The 20,303-nt window shown below is 35.3% G+C and overlaps 3 protein-coding genes across 4 annotated transcripts; 2 read left to right on the plus strand and 1 right to left on the minus strand.

Moving 5' to 3' along the window:
- The first annotated feature begins 663 nt into the window (after positions 1-663).
- Positions 664-2,250, plus strand: LOC147290834 (uncharacterized). The gene is made up of 5 exons (XM_086235837.1): positions 664-1,107; positions 1,181-1,396; positions 1,501-1,599; positions 1,678-1,758; positions 1,843-2,250. The coding sequence occupies exons 1-5, from the start codon at positions 736-738 to the stop codon at positions 2,248-2,250; spliced, it is 1,176 nt and encodes a 391-aa protein (XP_086091963.1). The 5' UTR covers positions 664-735.
- Positions 2,251-7,164: 4,914 nt separating this feature from the next.
- On the plus strand, positions 7,165-9,913 carry AFO (Plant-specific transcription factor YABBY family protein). 2 transcript variants are annotated; one of them, XM_086235097.1, is made up of 7 exons: positions 7,165-7,490; positions 7,600-7,752; positions 7,891-8,032; positions 8,911-8,959; positions 9,050-9,125; positions 9,408-9,482; positions 9,604-9,913. In XM_086235097.1, the coding sequence occupies exons 1-7, from the start codon at positions 7,383-7,385 to the stop codon at positions 9,676-9,678; spliced, it is 678 nt and encodes a 225-aa protein (XP_086091223.1). In that variant the 5' UTR covers positions 7,165-7,382; the 3' UTR covers positions 9,679-9,913. The 2 variants fall into 2 exon arrangements, with proteins under 2 accessions (XP_086091223.1, XP_086091222.1); XM_086235096.1 differs by having other exon boundaries at positions 7,888-8,032; positions 9,604-9,912.
- A 4,272-nt stretch (positions 9,914-14,185) lies between these two features.
- On the minus strand, positions 14,186-16,568 carry LOC147290836 (DUF641 family protein (DUF641)). Its single transcript, XM_086237335.1, is given in 1 exon segment — positions 14,186-16,568. A coding segment is annotated over 1 exon segment (1,479 nt). The 5' UTR covers positions 16,343-16,568; the 3' UTR covers positions 14,186-14,863.
- Between the last annotated feature and the right edge of the window lie 3,735 nt (positions 16,569-20,303).

Consider the following 20,303-nt stretch of genomic DNA (forward strand, 5'->3'; position numbering starts at 1 on the left):
GTGAAATCTGAATTTAGATTGATGTTGGGCTCATATTTGACAATGATTTATTTTTTTGGTGAAGGAAGGATATTGTTGCATTTGTTGTGAAGGATAATTGCATTTTTGGTAAGGTATGTGTTTAATCTATCTTTTAGTTAAGTTTTTGTATGATTTAGTATTTAATGTTTCATATATAATTGTATTAAATTTTTGAGTGAATTAGTTTGTATGTTAAAATTAATTATAAAATTGATTAATTAATTTGTATGCTTATATGTATATGTATGCTTATATGTATATTGTTAGATTAAAATTGTTTGTATGCTTATATGTATATTGTTAGATTAATTATAATTTAGTTTGTATGTTACATTTAGTTTAGTTGTAATTGCAAAATTTCCGATGACGTAGTCCAGCACTCCTCGAGTACTGGGTGAGGTCATGTGGCACGAAGCGCTTGTGCGAAGTTATCAATCGATAACTTGTACATTTAACTAGTCGTGCGAAGTTATCAGTGGATAACTTTGTACACTAAATTTCAATCGATACCTTAGACCCGTTCGAGAGTCTATTGGAGCGCGCATGGACAGTTTGGGAGTGCACAATTATGTGTTGTGGTTAGCGGTGGTTAGCGGTTCATGTGATGTGGATTAGTTAGTTTGTTAGTTTTTAAATATAAAATTTAGTTTAATTACAAAATGTAGATTAATTAGTTTGAGAAATATATATAATTTAGTTATAAGGTGAAAGGCGATGGAGTCAGCTCCCAATGATGTAGTTCAGCCATCCTCGAGTACTGGGAGCCCCTCTATGCCACGGAGGGCCCGTCGATCTCACCGCTCTAGTCAGGTCACTGCTTCCGCTTCCGCTTCATCTACTGCCACGTCATCCACTGCGACGAGGGGACCATGTAGTGGGTTGAAGTCCTCTCGGATCGTGCGCAGTACTGGGGCGCGGATTCCAGTCATGTGTGTGCAAAACGGCCGACGACCGTTAGATCCTAACGTTGACAGTTTGTTCTCGCATGATGTGGGGGCTATTATTCGTGCCGAGTGCGCCATGATTGCAACCACTTGGAAAAAATTGCCGGCAGAGATTCAACACAAAGTGATCCGCTCCATCTCAGTGAGTATATAGCTCAATAATTAATTCAAAATGATAAATTTGATCATTTATAACAATCTAATATTTTTTTCAGGTTAACTTTGACATTCAGATGGATGATCCCCTCACTGTCACGTATATGACAGATTTACTCATCAAGTCTTACAGGCAGTGGAAGCACGAACTACACGTGTATTTCAAGGGATTTTCGTCGGCAGTTGAGGCATTGGCGAACCCCCCTATGGAGTTGGTAGAGCGGTCTGACCAGTGGCGTTTTTTGTGCGATCATTTCATGAGTCCGTCGTTTTTGGTACGTTTTATTATCTTAAGACTTTAAAAAATCGATTATTATTTTGTTATTCTATTATTGTATACATACACTAACATATTTATAATTTGCTTAATATTTAACAGAAGAAATCGGTCGCCAACGCCAGAAACCGGAAAGAGAAGCCGTTTAACCATCATAGTGGTCCGACGCCCATCTCATATCGAGTGGAGTCGCGACGTCGGGTACGTCATTATTTAATTTAATACATATATATTCTTTAATATTGGTTGGGTCTTTGACAAAATTATTTTCTTTTTCAGCGTGGGTCGCAATTTCCGGAGATAGATACTTTCGGAGATATCTATGTTCATCCCGGTTGTGATGCGGCCAAGGCAAAACATGTTAGTTTTTTATATTTTAATTTTTTTCACAATTTTTTATATTTATTTTTCTAATTGGTTACTTGTATATATAACATTTTGAAGGATGAGATGGTGGCCAACTCGAGAATATATTTGGAGAGCTTGGCCGAGCAGCACCCTCCGGGTACTCCGTTGGAGTCGATTCCAGTATCCGATCCCGATGTCGGACTTCGTATTATGATAGACTCACTGGGTGTTAGGCCCGGTAAGGAAATACGCGGCATGGGATATGGGCGGATTCGTGATGTTCGATCCTCGTCTTCGTCTTCATCTTCGTCTCAGCCATCTGCAGTCGTCGCAGGGTTGTCCGCTCAAGTGAAGAAGTTGCAGGAGGACTTACGAGCTGAGAGAGCGGAGAAGGAGGCGTTGTATGCTGCATTGACCAAGGCGATACCTGGGTTTGTCCCGCCACCATCTTCTCATCAACCTCCGTTAGATATGAATGATGATGATGCTACTAGTTTAGAATAGATTGACTATATATATTAGGGTTAATTACTACTTTGTATGGATATTTTGATATATAAATTTATGAATTTTGTTTTATATAGTTTTTGAATAAAGAATTTTTTTTTTAAATATTAAATTTAAATATATAATTTAAATAAAAAAAATAATTTTTTTTTAAAAAAAAAAATGTTTGAGCGACGAAATTTTTCGTCGCCCAAAGGGTGTTTGGGCGACGAATAAATATATTCCTCGCCCAAAGCATGTTTGGGCGACGTAATTTTTCGTCGCCTAAACATGCTTTGGGCGACGAATACACCTGTTCGTCGCCCAAACACACTTTGGGCGACGAAAAATTCCGTCGCCCAAAGAACGTTCCAGCGAGGAAATTAGTTATTCCTCTCCCAAATCTTGTTTAGGCGACGGATAATTTCGTCGCCCAAACATGCTTTGGGCGACGAATAAGAGTGTTCGTCGCCCAAACCCTCTTTGGGCGACGAAATTTGTCCGTCGCCTAAAAATCTTTGGGCGACGAATTTAATGTGTTGGGAGACAAAAAAATTTCGTCGCCCCCAGGTGTCTTTGGGCGACGAAATTTATGGATTCGTCGCCCAAACTCTTGGGCGACGAACCTTGGGCGACCAATTGCTCGACGAACCAATTTCGTCGCCCAAACGTTTGGGCGACGAAACTCTACTTTGGGCGACGAATTACGTTCCTCTCCCAAACCCTTTTTTCTTGTAGTGTATATGTGACATGTTTGTTGGATATATGAAAGGGTGAGCTATACTTGATGAAACCAAAGTGCTATGCATTTTGAAAATTATCGATCCACTTTATATTTGTACTTGCTTTAGCTCATTTTTGTAAATTAATGATCGATTGTTGGACAGGTCATTGTGTACATTAAAAGTGAATTCAACATGTCATATAGTATTTCCTAAAGTTAATTAAAGTCACCAAACTTTCCATCCCATGCAATTTTACATGTTGTTGTCAGAATGTTGATTGGAATCATTAATTGAGTCAGTTCCTATATCGTCAGTCCATTAATGTCCTCATATTTAAAAAAGTGAGGGTTAGTGGCTCACCTCGCAATGTGCCTAATGATCTAAATAGTTGATTTTCATCTATTTTTAACAACCATTCATACAAAAAAAATCTGTTAAATAAAAAATTATTTAGATATATATTTGATCATAATTATGATTACTTATATTTTAATGAAAACTATTATGTTCATTTATCTATTTGACCACAATTGGATGAATACATATATATATAATTTCAAATTTGACCTTTAAAATAGCACATAAAAGGTAGATAATTCGAATCATGAGATTGAGATCATATATATTGTAAGATAAAACTACAATGTGATTCTTACATTTCTTAAAATGAGAATTTCCTTAATTATTAGAGAATTACTCCTCTTATATATATATATATATATATATACACACACACACACATATTTACCCAGACAAGGTTTCCATAACCAGACCTAGCTAGGAGGTTAAGTGATCTATTAAATGGGGACATAATAAATGGTATAGTCTGGTACAGTTCAAATTAACTTCAAACCATTAAATATTTGCTGGTACAGTCTGGTACAGAAATGCAGGTCCCTCCATTTTTCTTAAAAATAAAGCACATATCCTCTCTTCAGAAATGCCCTCTAGATTTGGGTTGAACCCAAAACCCGTATATACCAAAGTGGAAGAGGGAATCACCTCATTTCAAGAGCTGCTGCGCGCCTTTCTATAGATTTGGGTAGTATATAGCATTATCTTGTGTACTTGTGTGTTTATGGGGAAAAAAAAAAGATGCCTTCTACATTCAACTTCTATAGGTTCCTAAGCTTAATGTCTAGTACAAAATGTTGTAAACTATTTAACAAACTTCAATTATTTTAATTTATGATGGCCGGGTTAGGCTAAAATTGGTGGAATAATCATTTTAAAATCACTTCTAGAGCAATGTTGAAGAATGCTTTTAAGAACCTAACTTATTAATCTAGATATATTAATTGAGATCAGAGCAAGCCGTTTTGATGCTACTTCTGGCATAGTCTAGTGGTGGCCAAAAGCCATTTTGCATGGTTTGCCAAACAGTCTTACAAATTTAACCTTGAAAATAAAAGCCTCACGGTGAATCTGCAACTATGTGGCCAAAGATTTTACCTTTTAAGTGCAAATTTCAATATGGGATCGAGAAGTGAGAAGATATCAATATTGAAGGGTAGATAGTGATGGATTTCAAAGATGTAATAGCAATGACAGCCATCTTTTTCAGCAAACATTTTCATATATGCATATTTTTTAAGCAAAAAGGTGAACCCTCCTCTGCAATTAGGGGCTACAATGTAGGAAGATGCCTAACGAAATTTTGCCAACAATACCCAAAAACAAATACATATTATAATTGGTTTTGTTTGGAGAGCTAGAAAAGTCTTACAGGAAAAGGACAAATTAGTTAAATGGAGATTAATAAAATATATTAAAAATGAAAAGGAGGGATTTCTGTGTTCTTCTGTGGCAATGTCACTGACAACTACGTATCCCTGTGCACATATGTATGAGAGAGAAAGAGAGGTGCTCGAGTGGTCAAATCGGAAATGTAAAAGCTTTAATGCCTTTTGTGTGTGTGTGATTGTGTTATTATTGCAATAATAATTTGGTGGTGAATTTCAGTCTAAGGATTCCAAGACAAAAGTCACAAAGGTGGGATTGGGATATATGCTTGTTTGGTACTTCTTTATTTTTTTGGGCAGGGTTTGGTACTTCAGTTATTAACTTATTGCGGTAACCGAAGTGATATTCTTAATGAATTTCGTTAAGCATTTGTGTTTTGAGAGTAGAAGAGAAGATCCCATGCATGCATGTAATTACTAATTATAATATACATCCTAATCAATCCATATGATATGGTATATGGCTATAGCTTCACTTTGTTCATGAACATCAATATTAGTACTAAATCATGTTTTTTTAGACTCAATATTGTTATTAGAGAGATTTTCAATTTGAATTTCCTTCTCTTAGATAAAAATGGATATTATATTGTACTATAAAATGGTAAAATAAAACACTAATTATATTAGATTTTAAACTTAACTACCAAACCGTCAAATAATGTGGGGCATAGGATCACCTTTTTTTTTCCATCTTCTAAAGACATTGATGGTTTGTACCAAACTATAAATATAATTATATATTCAACAAAAGCTACATGAATAGAAATTAGCAACCCTCTCTTAAAGAAACAAACAAAGAAAAAAACAGAAAAAGAAAAAGAGAAAAGGCCTAAATGATCATGTTTTGTAAGTCGTCTACAAACAACTCCCTACACTTTTGATTCCTTAAGATCTATCCCATCTGACCTAGTACCCCATGCTACTTGAATTAAAGTTTTGAAACTTTTGGTATTCTTATTTTGTAAGTCCTAAGATTACCATAATAAAAGAAGAAGTCCGAAAGCGATCCACTCTTATACAATAGAAACTAATAACCATATGTATATTATGAAATGAAAAAATTATTGAATGTACATAATTGAAATTTTCTCCTAAAAAAAATCATAATAGGAATATATAGAACGTCACTTTTATGATAACTGGTTATATGGTCATATGAACTATAGGTAAGTTTGGTAAAGCAGGCATGAAGTAAAACAACCATCCACCCGCTTATTTTGAATCCTTCAAAAATATTTTCCGTTGACCTCAATTTTGAAAATAAGCATTTCTAAAATTTATAACCAAACACCTAACTCATTAAAACTTAATTAAATTTTTTTTTCTCTATCAAACTTCAATTCCAAACTGACACTATAATATATACATACAATATTTTTCTCACAATAAATGATGTTGTTATATACTGAGACAATGTTACGAAGAGGGGTGGTGTATACACACAAATTCCTCTAGTGGAGCTAGTATTAAAATATTAATTCATCTATATTTATGAGAACACATCACAGCAATCCCAATGTAGAGGACAACAATCCGAAAGTAGTGTGAGGTGGCTAAATGGGATTGGACCTTCAAGGAAAGAGCCAATGCAAATAGGCAGCTAGCAAACTAGAAGAGTTAAAACACTTGACACAGATAAATTTACAGCAAAGATTTGATTTTGATGTTGAGAAGATAGTTGGGTGGGTGTGGGTGTGGGTGTGGGTGCAGCACCAAATAGAAATATGGAATTGTAGAAACCCGAGAAAACCAAACCAAACACCTCTCTCTCTTAACTGTGAAAACAACAGGTGAATGAGCCAAAGCTAATCACTCCCATGCACACGTCCCTTTCTCTCTTCCTCTCCCCCACCTCTGCCGCTTCTGCACACACACACACTCTCTCTCTCTCTCTCTCTCTCTCACACATCCTTTGGGAATGATAACCATACATTTTCTCTACCTTTTTCTTTTTTCTTTTTAAGAATGATGAAAAGAAAAATTAACAACTTGGTACAGCGGCCTACTTGTTTATGATACATCACCAACATTTGTACGAACAATCAAATACATATGTATGTACATGAGATGAGATGAGATGGGCTAGCTAGCTGCAGGCTGTTACCTAGCTATTTAATAATTAAATAATTGGGCTTTAAGGATGGAGAGATGTGAGGGGGAATATTGTTTGAATATTAAATAATTATTGGCCCACAATTTAACAGCTTAATTAAACTTCGAGAAGTTTGTATATGGTGTAATATATGTGCGTGATACATACAAATATATTTAACTATAAAAAATTTATACCATAGTAGTAGAAAAGTGAACTTATTGACCTTCAAAATTTAAAAATGTGTTAAGTTGTATAATAAAATTATCTAGAATAGTAATAAATCCAAAATCTTTATCATTTGCAATACCCCCAACTATATTAGGGGCACGAGGGCATCTCTCTCTTTCTCTCTATCTCTCTCCTTTCTTTTCTTAATAGTAACTCATCAACAAACAATCAAGCAGATATCAGATCCGAAGGAAGTAGTTTTATCTGTCCATATATCATCTATCACCAAAATCCTACTGGTTTCGATCAGTCAATCCCATCAATCAAATCACAAATCGACAACCCTAGAAAGAAATATCCAGTAGTGAGTGAGTGAGTGATCGTGTGAGATCGAGTGATCATATTCTCTAGCTAGAAATGTCTGCCTCATCAACTCCTACTTCTGCCTTTTCACCGGACCACCACCTCTCCCCCTCCGATCAGCTCTGTTATGTCCATTGCAACTTTTGTGACACTGTCCTCGCTGTACTCTCTCTCTCTCTCTCTCTCTCCTTCTTATCCCTCTTCCTCCCCCTCGTACACAAAATTTAATTTGTGGGTTTTAATTAATTAATGTGGGTTTGGTTTTGTTCAGGTGAGTGTGCCTTGCAGCAGCTTGTTCAAGACTGTGACTGTGCGGTGTGGCCACTGCAGCAACCTTCTCTCAGTCAACATGCGCGGCCTTCTCCTTCCTGCAGCCAACCAACTCCACCTTGGACATGCCTTCTTCACTCCTCAGAACCTCCTGGTATATATATATATAATTCTATTAATTACAACACATATTTGCTTTTGTGGGTTAATTATGAGTTATACATGATGTATATATAATTGTATGCTTAAATTTTGTTCAAATCTGTCTGTAAAACATTTATATATATAGCAGGAGGAGATGCGAAGTGCCCCATCAAACACTTTCATCAATCAGGCGAACATAAACGATTCGATCATGCCAATTCGAGGAGGAGGTTTTGATCACCCGCAGATACCTAAGCAGCAGCAGCCTCAGCCTCCTGTTGTCAATAGACGTGAGATCAATCATATCATTCATTCTTAACTCTCTTGTACTATAAGCATGCAGTAGCACCACACCACTCAAATGGCTTTCTGGGGTCTATACCTTTTATCATGTTTGCCTTAATTTTACAACATCTTCTCTTTTAGCCATTAATTTCTCTCTCTTTTTTTTTTTTTTTGGGTTTCTGAATCCTTATCAGTTTAGCCTTTTTGGCAAACAGCTAGCAGTCTTTTTTCCAATCAAGAAAGAAAGAAAGAAAAAAGTTTGATAAAGAATCCATCATGCTAGCTTTACTTTTGATTCTTTTGAAGTGATTATGAGTTTACTCTTGAACAGTTTCCAAGGTTTCTTCGATCTTGTAAAGCACACAATATTTATTTCATGTGTAGCTTTCTCCTTTCATGTTGTTCCACATTTAGTACTCACAACCAGTGGCATTTATAAAAAGCCCACTTTAGATCTGCAACTATATAACCATTTCTTCTTCTTCCATTTATTCTTCAACAATTTTTGAATATTGATTCTGTTCACCATCATCGATCAGGGTCTATATAGAAAAAAAAAAAAAAAAAAAAAAACCTTTTAATAAATGATTTATTATTACTACGATTGCAATCTTGATGATGATCAATTGGATCCTTGAATTTCTTTAATCATCTTTCTTTGTTTTTTTGTTGAAATATCCAATGTATGTATGAGAAAAATAAATTAAGATATTCTATAAATAATATTACCACATATATACATGCATATTATCTGTTTGATTTTGAAAATAAATTATTATTTTTTAGAAAAAAAAAAAAAAAAAAGCCAGTGATGTGATTATATATAATGTGTCTGTCTATTTTTTGTCTCACTGTGAAACGTCTGCGTGTGTTGGATGTCCAGCTCCGGAGAAGAGACAGAGAGTGCCATCTGCCTACAACCGCTTTATCAAGTAAGTTATTAATTAAGTTAAATAACACTTTAATGTATACTTAATAAGTTAATATATATGCATGAGCATGTTGAGATTATTTAACTACAGGGATGAGATACAACGTATCAAAGCTGGAAATCCTGATATAAGCCACAGAGAGGCCTTTAGTGCTGCTGCAAAGAATGTAAGCCTTAATTAAGCTTCCTTCTAGTACTTTAGCTAAATATATATATGTATAGGTAGGGTTTCAGTTTCATTTCCCTAGCTACCTTATACATGTAACTAGCTAGCTAGCTAGTTAGCTAAGGTTCTTTTCAACCTGAGTACTTATTTGGATTCATATATATGACAAATATTATATTATGGTTATTTTATGAGTTGTTGTTTGACTTTAGAGGTTTTTGGGATTTTGTGTTTACTTGTTAATTAATTTGTGGGTGCAATATTTGTTTTGTTTGTCTCTAAGTGGGCCCACTTCCCTCACATTCACTTCGGCCTTATGCCTGATCAACCCGTGAAGAAAACTAACATGCGCCAGCAGGTACCCTTAACCCTAATCCATCTTTAGGTTTTCTAGATGGAAACCCTAATGTTTTTAATATTAATGCACAGATCGAGATAAACACATTAATTATTTTTAATTTGTAATTGGGTTTGTGCAGGATGGAGAGGACATGCTCATGAAAGATGGATTTTTCAGTACTCCAGCGGCCAATGTGGGTGTCTCCCCCTACTAAGGAATATTAGCTAGGGTTTCTTATATGGTCTCTCATCTCAGCTTTAACTATAATAGTAGGAATCTTATTAATTCTAAGCTTTCTTATTCGTAGACTCTACAACTTTGGGTTTGCATGATTATGTACTTAATTACTAATCCTTAATCAAGGGCCAGTGAACATTGGTTTTCGAATCTAGAATGTTGTTCAAGCTTAAGAATTAATCTGTCCAGAACTCATGTGAAAAAGGATGGTCTTGAACGAAGTTAAATCTCTCAAGAATCAGTAACATTCAGACCCTTGAGTTAATAAGTAATCAAGGGAAGTTCTACAAAGTCAGTTTGCACTCATCTTTTATGTTTTTTAATTTTTTTGATATCACTTTATTAATTCGATTGTCAAAGTTATCCTTAATTGCTTTTTAACCTTCTAGTTATAGACTCTGGAGTCCAAGATTCCCGGTCTGGAATTCAAGGTTCGATCGGCACGGTTTGGGATCCAGATCCCGACTCCGAGATTATGAGTCCAGAAGAACAAGAAATAGGCACGGTTTTGACAATCAATTGAATTGGTAAAATAGGATTAAAAGAATAAAAAACAAGAAATTAATGGGAATACCTGCAGGGAAATATATACAAACTATATATGTGTGTTATTAAGTGTTGAATAGTCGTTTTGCCATTTATTACAATATAAATTGGATAATATAATCTTGTTAATTAGCACTCCTTATTTAACTTTTTGCCCACAAAATAACCATCTTATTCTTTTTCTGCACCCATGAAATGGAGTGTAAAAACCTAAACTAGTAAACTAGAATGCCTATCATAATTAAGCTGCAACCCCACCTCAGCCCGCCAAGCATATATACGTACCTTATAACACTGAAGACTTAAAACCTCCAAAACTAATTAGAAATGTACATACGTGTTTAGTCTGTAGGATATATAGTATTTAGCATGCTGTACTTGGGTGCCCTAAACCCAAGGGCATAGGGGCCGGACACATAACATAATTTAGGCAGAGTCTCGTAGAGCTTAGCCCTTGTGCTTGCTACCTAGCTAGGCTTAATGTAGTCTCATCAATAACAGCCAAAAGCATGCATCGATGATCGATGTTGTATCCATTGAGGTACCTTTCCGGTTTCCACTTCCCAGTGAAATACACATGCATGCTTTAAACCTCCACATGATCCGGAAAGATCGATAAAGAAAGAGTGAGTTTGCCAGCTTAGCCAATTAAGTAAAAGTCCCTCACACACAACATGCACTCAAAACTAGTTGATAAGGGTCCACTACATAACATGCTAATGTTTTGTTACCAATGCACGTTTAACTTGAACGAATCGAATTGAGCTGGAACATTTCCATGCTCCCAGGTGGCCAAGTAGGTTTCAACACTCAAGATTAGTTGAGGGTCATAATTAATATACATGTATAATGAGAACAATAATATTAGAGACATCAACTATTATTCTAATTTTTGATTACCAACTGATATTATTTTTTACTTATTATAAATAAAGGATGTTAAAAAAAACTGTCACGTACATCAGTTGGAATTTATATAGTTAGAATAACAATTGGTGCCTTTAGAAGTACTCATAAAAAATTTGGATAAATTCTTTAATAAAAATTGGTTAAGAGTGGTCAAAACGTCAGTCAACTCGATCGAGCAGATTGAGTTGATCGAGCTAGAACTTTCCCGTGCTCGGGTGGCTTCAATGTCAAGGATCTTAAAATAGAAACCGGTAAAAAATGAAAAATGAGTCATTTCATCATTACATGTACTACGAAGTGAATTGACCAAAAAAAGTAGTACTAATTGAAAATTATGAAATGCCTTAAACATATAACATGCATATGAAGAGATATACAATGACAATATTACATGGACTCATTGGGTTTTCCAACTAGCTAGTAATGGGTTTGCACTAACTCGACTTATGCCTATTGAATAGGCTTGGGCCTCATTACATGGACTTTTCATGGGCCGTAGGCAAGAAGGGTGTCTCGATCACTTAGGAGAGTTCTAGCACAAATGTAGTGGGCCCCACATTATGGGGTACATGCAAGATGGTGGAAATAACTTAGCTTAACCCTTTCAATTGCACCTAAAGAAAGGAAGAAGTGGTTTATATAAATATATATAAAATGGAAGGAGTGGTTTATAACTTTATACCCGAAGTTGGTGGCCTTTTCTAAATAGATATTTTTCACAATACAAGCTCATCATCCCCCACCTTAATAAGATATATCAATAGGGAATTAAAACTCAAAAGTGTGTGACATATATTGGATTTTCATTTAGATAAAAATCATAAAATGACCATTTTCCTCTCTACATTTATTCAAGGGAATTAAATATATATTAAAACTCAAAATTGGCCTTTTCATAAATTTGTTAAAACTCAAAAGTGTGACATATATTGGATTTTCATTTAGATAACAATCATAAAATGACCATTTTCATCTCTACATTTATTCAAGGGAATTAAATATATATCATATATAAAAAGTGTGGTTTATACTTTATACCTCAAGTTGGTGGCCTTTTCTAAATATAATATTTTTCAATAATAATGCTATTGTAGTTTGATAATAGATGTAATTGAACTTGAAGGACAATTTTGTCCTTTTGTGCTCTCATAACCACAACTATCAATTTAACGGAAAATTGACCTCGCATGCGCGTCTCTCGTGACCTTTTGTTAACCAATTTGATAGGAAAATGATTTTGTCCTTCAATTGTAGACCTTATAAAATTACAAAAATATTAGAAAGATGCTACATTTTTTCCATGTTTCATGCGGTCATGTCTTCACTTATCCATCCACACAATTTATTAATAATTCTAATAATTGGCATTAGGTGCATGTACTCTTAAAACTCTAATATCACGTACTCCTACTGTCCTACATATATATTTGAAAAGTTATATGTATCGGAAATATATCAACAATTAATTAAAAATCTTGAAACTAATGAACCATTAATCACCGTATTACATAACAATTAACACTTGACTCAAAGTTTATATATAATCACAATATTAGTGTTGATAATTATACTAGCCTCAACAAAGATCGACCACTTGCTTTTTACCTCCACCCAAGAAAATTTACCAATGTCCAATTATTCTTTGTTCTCTTAGTTCAAGTCCTTCAAAGACACCACGACCTTGTACTGCAAATACTTGAGGGTTTGGAAAGCTGGATTAAAGAAGTCCACCTCATGACAATGATTTGGACATCGTTGTAGATGTGACTGCAAGAAACACGAAAAGAAAGAAATAGGCAGATGATACAAACGGATGCAAACGGATGAAGGCTGAAAGTTCTATAAAGTCAAAAACCAATGAAGGGTAGTGTTGGTAATTCAACTAATAAAATAAATATTGAATTAATAAAAATAGAATGGGGACTTGGGGAGTGCAGGAATACAAAATGTGAGTGCGAATAGCGGTTCCCAAAGATTATTGTCAAAGTTAAAATTATGGGCATGAAAGTGAAATAAAGGTCAAATTACTGGATGAAATGCTCATTTAGCCTTTAATATAATTGTTAAAAACTTAGTACAACGATGACATAGCTCTATAGTTAAAAACTTAAAATACTTGTTTCATACTCGGAAGCACTCACATAGTGTTTCTCATTGCTTCTAAATTCTAATACAAAATCTTAGCTATTTTGTTCTTTTGGCTCCACTAGTGGACCAGAGGTTCAACAAACATTGTCTAACAGTAACTAGAGGAGTGCTTGAAAAAGTTGCACCCTGGACCCTGGTGTATTTCTTTTAATTATTTTATTATCTTTGCATCAGTGATTCAATGAAGTGGTTTCTCAGAAGTCAGCAAGGACCAGACAATGAGACAAAAGCTCAAAGCCAAGGATGGCAATGGCATAGTGGCATTTTCTTTTAGGAAAAAAGCTTTGGGTAGTTGAGGATGCATTGTAGTGGGGATTGGGAATTTGGTCACTATCCATTACAAATATTTAAAATCCATATAAACAAAACATTGGAGCTTTCTAATCAGAAGGATCCTATCCAATGGTGATTGTCTAAGCATACAACTTTCTGAGGCATGACCAGAATTTAAAATCAATCAAAAGAGACATACTTTCTACCGCACCCATTTGGTTGGTCTTCTTGAATTTCAGAATTTGCTTTTGAAGCTGCTATGGCAAGTTGATTGATACCTGCTTCTGGTGTAGTCTGTATATATATAAATATATATATATATATACATATACATGTGTGTGTGTGCGTGTGTGTGTGTGTGTGTGTGTGAGAGAGAGAGAGAGAGAGAAGTGAGTGAGTGTATGAATGAATGAATGGAGGTTAAGGTGGAGGTGGCACAGAGTGACAAACTAGTGAGTATGACTAAACAATATTCAGTCAGCAATGCAATGCTGTTTTCAGCCAAAATAGAAAAGGCAACGCAACACAAGATTGTATATACAGGGAGGATTTCTTTACCTACACAACAGAAGAGACAACACCAGAAGTAGTGTTTAACATCTATGTACTAGCACCACAAAAAGATGGAACTGGGACTTTATTACAATGTGAAGATGGATGCACAACATTCATTCGCCCATGTACAAGAAAGAAATCATCCTTAGTTTCACATTACAAAAGTATCAAAAAGACTACCACTTTTAGAGTTTCAGGGGAACAACATGTATTTGTGAGATAACATTGCAACTAAATGAAGGTGTATTTTTCGATTACATAACCAATTAGATACACAACTTGGCAGTGTATTTCGTGTTAGATAAACCAGAAAAGAGAGGAGAAAAGTAAAAGGTTCTATACAGTTGAGTCTACATACTACATAGGGTCTCAACAGAAAACCGTATACAAAGAAAAACCAAAGTGACAAACCAGGTAGCATGTATCACAAGAAAGAGGTGCTATGGCACAGTTACTCCAGGTTCAGCAGCATAGAAGGCAACACCTTCTTTCAAGTGGATATAATAGAACGCTAATACTGGAAGAGAGAAATTATTCACAGAGTTTACTTCTTGAGCATAGTACCTGCTGCATCCTTTAATTTACAAGCTCCGACTTAAAAGTGTTGAATTCCATCTGAAATTGAACAAGAAACCAAGCTTGAAAGGTCAAAACATCACTACCTCATCTTGATCACCTCCTGTCCTGCCTATGTCATTGCCACAACATCTTGAACAGACAATAACTTGCCACTACTCTGTACATTTCTAGCCACTTAAATAAACCTGAGATTGGATCACTGTCCTTCCAATCTTAAAACCCGGAACCACTGTGAAGCCGACTTTTACCCTGGTTTTACCTGCCAACAATGATCTCTTGGTAACATCTTCCATATATACCATTGAAAAATCTATGTCTCTTTCCACTTGGAATATCTCAACCACGGGATCAAAGGAATAAGCCAACTTGTGTAGCGTCCATATCGAGCTAGCCATGTTAACAAACGACTCATAGAATACACTCAATGACCTCCATGAATTCAACACAACTTCGTTTCGATCCAAATTACTAAATATTGAAGATTCGACGGTGGGGTGGATAATCTCTTGGTACTTGCTCTCACAAAATCTCGAAAACTCACAAGTTTGATTCCTACTCAGCAACTCCATCGGATTGCTCGACACATGCTCCATCAATTGCTTCAAAGAAGAATTATTCCTATCCAAATCTGAACCATGTCCATTACACAGAATTTCGTTCTCACCTAAACCAAAATCTTTTGAATCAAAGCCTTTGAACATTTCCAAACAAACATATGACAAAAAGGCATATCGATTATGCGATTGTTTAACATAATCAATATCAGGATGAACCAAATTAGCAGCCAAATCCAAATCCCACCCAGCTTTCCCCATCAAAGTTATCAAAATCTTAGTAAATCTGTGTGTTAATCTACAAACATCGTGTAGAACCGAATCAAAGACTCTAACGGACAACAAAACTTCACAAGAAGAATTTAAAGTAGCAGATAACCTCTTAGATAGTTTCAAATTAGACTTTTGAATCTCACCCAATTTTTTCCTCAGGGCTAAAACTTCACTGTCCTTGTGATCAATCTCTGTCTGTAACCTGTTGGACATGGTCCCCAAAGTCCTAAGCTTGCTCTGATTCTCTTGCACCTGAGCTTCCAAGCAAGACCCAATTGGGAAATCCGAATCAACATCAGAACTTGTACGAAAATCTCTATAAAACCGCTTGAATTCCGAGAGTCTCTGTAGGTGAGAGACCAGAGCTCGATCAGCCGCCTCGACATTTTCTTCAACAAAAGGCACATGGGCAGTCTGTAATTGAAGATAGGAAGCCTCAAACGACGAAACTGTAGCGAAAATCGACGAAATCAGAGTCCTAGCCATCTGGGTATTGATCGGTCTGATCTGGGTCTGGCTCAAAGTCCTTGTAATCGTCGAAACCTCTGGTTTCTTCACCTGGGTCTCGCTCAAATTAGGCCTTGTCGGTGTTATTTGGTTCGCTGCTCCGTCTGGTTTGATGACCACGACCTTCTGGTCCGTGATGACCTCTTCGGCCGAGTCGAGCAGAGCCAAGGTATCGGCGGAGTCTTCCACTTCGTCATCGGCGAAGAACTCGAAGGTCTTGGTCTTGAAAGCGAGAGCGAATTTCTGAAGCATTTCGGAGATTTGTGGAGGTCTCGAAGAGCCATCCATTTCTGGCATTTTTTTTCTTCTTGTTTTGTGTCTGTTTGCTTTGGAGTGGAATTGAAATTGAACTTTAAGTTTCGATTTTTCTTTCCTTTTCTCTCTGTACAAAGCAGTGGGAGATGAGAAATGAAGCAACGATTCACAGAATTTCTTGAGTTCTACTTGGAGTCTTCTACTTGTAGAAATGCTTTGAATGCCTTGGAAGGAAGGTATGTGTGTGGGTTTGGCTTGCTGGTGCTGGACACTCGACTTTTCCTTTTGTTTATTTTATTTTATTTTTCTCTATTCACATTTTTGTTTTTGTGTTTATTTTGTTATAATTATTATTTTTTCTGCTCTCCTTCCTAGACTCCTAGTTATGCTGACTTTTTTAGATTTGGGTAACGGTAATAAGTATGGCACTACTAGAATAACATGGTGGGTACTTCTTTGAATGACAAACCAATTGATAAGTTAGTTGCTCTCAATATTAGGGATGGGCATTTTAACCACGCACCGCCAAAATCGGCCGAACCGCACCGTCAAAAAATTGTAAAAAACTGCGTTAACAAAAAAAAGTCAACACTGCCAAAAAAATCGAACCGCACCGGTTCTCTCCGGTTTCAGTTCCGATTCTACACCTTATTTAACCACACCGAATCGAACCGCACCGCATACTTGTAAAAAATATATTTTTTTATATTTTTATACATATATACACCATTATATATTTATTTTTATATATATTTATACGATTATTATATACTTTTTATATATTTTAGACCAGAAACCCTAAACCCTAATAAAATATTAGAATTAATATTAACGTAGCTATATTTTAGGGTTTAGACCCTAAAATATATTTTATATAACCCTATGACCTATTTTCTAGATATATAATATAATAATAAATTAATAATGTTTTAGTATATAATTTTAGTTATACCCATTACCCTATATAATAAAATTAGTATATTCTTTATATTCTATATAAAAAAAAAATTAGTATATTATTTATAGTTTATACTCTATATACTAAAATTTTTAATTGTTTATAGTTCTAGGGCATAATATATAGTTATATACTATATAAGTGTATAGGCTATATGCCATATAAGGTTTATAACTTGTAGTAACTAGTAAGTTAGTAATTTTGTTTTAAGCAAGTTCTTAACTTGTAGTTGTAGTCATTGGTTGTATACTTGTATAATTGATTTTGTTTTTAACTTTTAAGTTTTAAATACTAAACAGGTTAAACAAAGTTTAATGTGTGAGTCTTTGGTTAAGTTCATTGAATTAACTTGTAAATTTGTTTTTTTTTTTTGTTGCCAAAACTTGTTAATTAGGATGAGTTTGCATCATTAAATAATTGGGCTTAGGCTTAAAAAAATAAATGTGAGGCCCAAAAGTGTTAATCTGAATAACAGCTCATTAGGCCCAGAACCGCGGTGGAGAACCGCACCGCACCGCACCTTGAATGGTTTGGTTTGGTTTGGTTTTTTTATTTCTTTCACGGTTTTAAGCACTGAACCGCACCGTGTATTAATGTCCAGCGCGACGCACGGTTCCGAGAGAAAAGTGAGTCGAACCGCACTGCGCCCACCCCTAGCTCTCATGGGGTGGAATTGGTTCGATAACCAAACCGATTGCTTGGAACCGACCACAGAACGACTTTAGCATAATGGCACAAAAAGGGACCGCCACCGTACTGGTACCGATGGTCGTCGGTTACCACCTATTTCGATTTTGTGGCAGTCGATCTTGATGGTTGGTGATGAGTTTTGCAGATAGAGAGAGAAAGAGAAAGAGGCGACGACGTGAGAAATGAGAGAAGAAGAGAAATGCGATGGGTTTTGCAGAGAGGTAGAGGGCAACAAGAGTGGGAGAGAGAGGCGACGATGATGGGTGGAAGTTGAGTTCTGGGTGCGAGCACGGTGGTTTTGGGTTGGTGGTCAATGGTGGTGGAGGTGGTGGTATTAGGTTGCTGGTTTGTGGTGGTGATGGTGCTAGGTTGCCAGCAGGCGGTTCAGTATCAGTAATCGTCGGTTGAGAAGGCTAAAACCGTTCCAACGCCGAGTATAAGCGATGAGGTTCGATTGTCTACTGATACCGAAAATTTCCGAAATACTATCAAACTGATTGGGTCAACCGTTGGTGTTTTTTGGTTAGTCGGTAGAAAAAACCCATCCCTAGGTGGGAGAGTCGAATTGCTAATACTATCTCCGCTTTGTTAGGTAAACGAGGTCCCCATAGAGTATGTGAGGCTCCAATATACTCTATGGAGACTCTTTTTTTCCAAAAATTTTTTCATTATTAAAATAATATTAAATTACTATACAAATATACGGTTAATGCTGACTCAATTGCCTAACAAGTGGAGTAGCTCTTTAGAAGATATTCTTAGGCAAAGCATACTTAAAAAAAAAAAATTGATTGGTTGTGCTACCTTAGGGGTCGAAAAATGTTACAAGGGATTTCATATGTGTGTACCGAATTTAAATCTCGAATGAAGTAGTAAATGTTGTATAGGGTTCATCCACCTTATCATATTTTGTTATTTTTAAAGATGAGGTGAAAGAGTTAAGAGAGGAATTTACCTATCCATTATTGTATACAACATGTGAGATACAAACATGATCATGTAATTATCACATGACCATGTGTATGTCTCACATGTTGTATATAACAAGGAATATGTAAGTTTTAGCCAAGAGTTATTAACTTCCTTTCTAATGGCGTGGTGCCAATTTCGTCGTAGGGAGAATAATGAGTAATGCTATTTAGATCAAATTAAGTGACCGAATGAGAGGGACCAAGTGAGATGTCACATCAGATGTGGAGATGAGGACTGCATTCCCAAGTGACACCTTATTTGATCACTTAATTTGGTCCAAATAACATTATTCAAAAATAACAGGGTAGCTTACTTGTTAGCTAGGCATGCTTTGTCAAACCATAGCATTGATGTTTGATTAATTGATTATAGGTCTTCGTGGTTTGTCGAATCTTTGTATGAAGATTTACATTCATAAATAAAAATTCAATCTTCCTCTCAAAGAAAAAAAAAAAATCAATGATGTGGTATATGCCATATCATTTGAGACCAAAATTTAATACATAAATTAATTTCTGATTCTTAGCACAACTCATTTGTTATTAGATTATAAACTAAAATAATTGAATGTGTAGTGTTAAATAACTGTTTAACAATAAGATTAGACTATGGCCCCGTTTGGGATTGCGGTGGAAGACTCAAAAGCTGCTGTGGATGACAATTCTCAATCATCTACAGCAGTTTTGGTGTTTGGTAAAAAAAATAAAAAACTGTTTTTTCCCACAATTCTCAACTCCCCACAACAAAAACAGAAAGCAGGTTTCTAGGTACTTTTGAAAGTTGCAGTGACTCACAGCAACAATGAATATTTTATTTTACCCATAATACCCTCATTGATTTCTATGATTTTTATTTGTTTATTTTAAATTAAAAAATATGTCCATTGTTAGTTATATTTTATATTATGATAATTAATTATGATATTTTATTTATAGGATTAAAATTATAATATACCTAAAAAAATAATAGGCATACTTATTTAATAATGTTGTTCTTAGAAAAATTAATGCTAATAAAAATTTGTAGTCAAAAATTTCAAAAACAAGTAAAAAAACATATTATTTTTACCAAACAAATAAGTGAAATGCACTTTCAGCATCATGCCCATTTTAGTAATTATACACAGTCACAGCATTTTTATATTAACATTTACCAAACACTTTGATACTGTTTTTTGCACTCACAACACTTTTGAAAACATAGTTTACCAAACACTCAATTGCTTTACTTTACAACTGACTTTACTTCACAGCTGTTTTACTTCACAGCTGTTTTTTCTCACAGCAATACCAAACTGGCCCTATATACTAATTAAGAGAACATCTCCCTTTCTAGAAGTGTTCACCACCAACAATGGGAATGCTACAGTGCTAATTAAAGGGG

The sequence above is a fragment of the Dryas octopetala genome, chromosome 3, assembly GCF_963921425.1.
Source record: "Dryas octopetala chromosome 3, drDryOcto1.1, whole genome shotgun sequence".
Taxonomy (NCBI): domain Eukaryota; kingdom Viridiplantae; phylum Streptophyta; class Magnoliopsida; order Rosales; family Rosaceae; genus Dryas; species Dryas octopetala.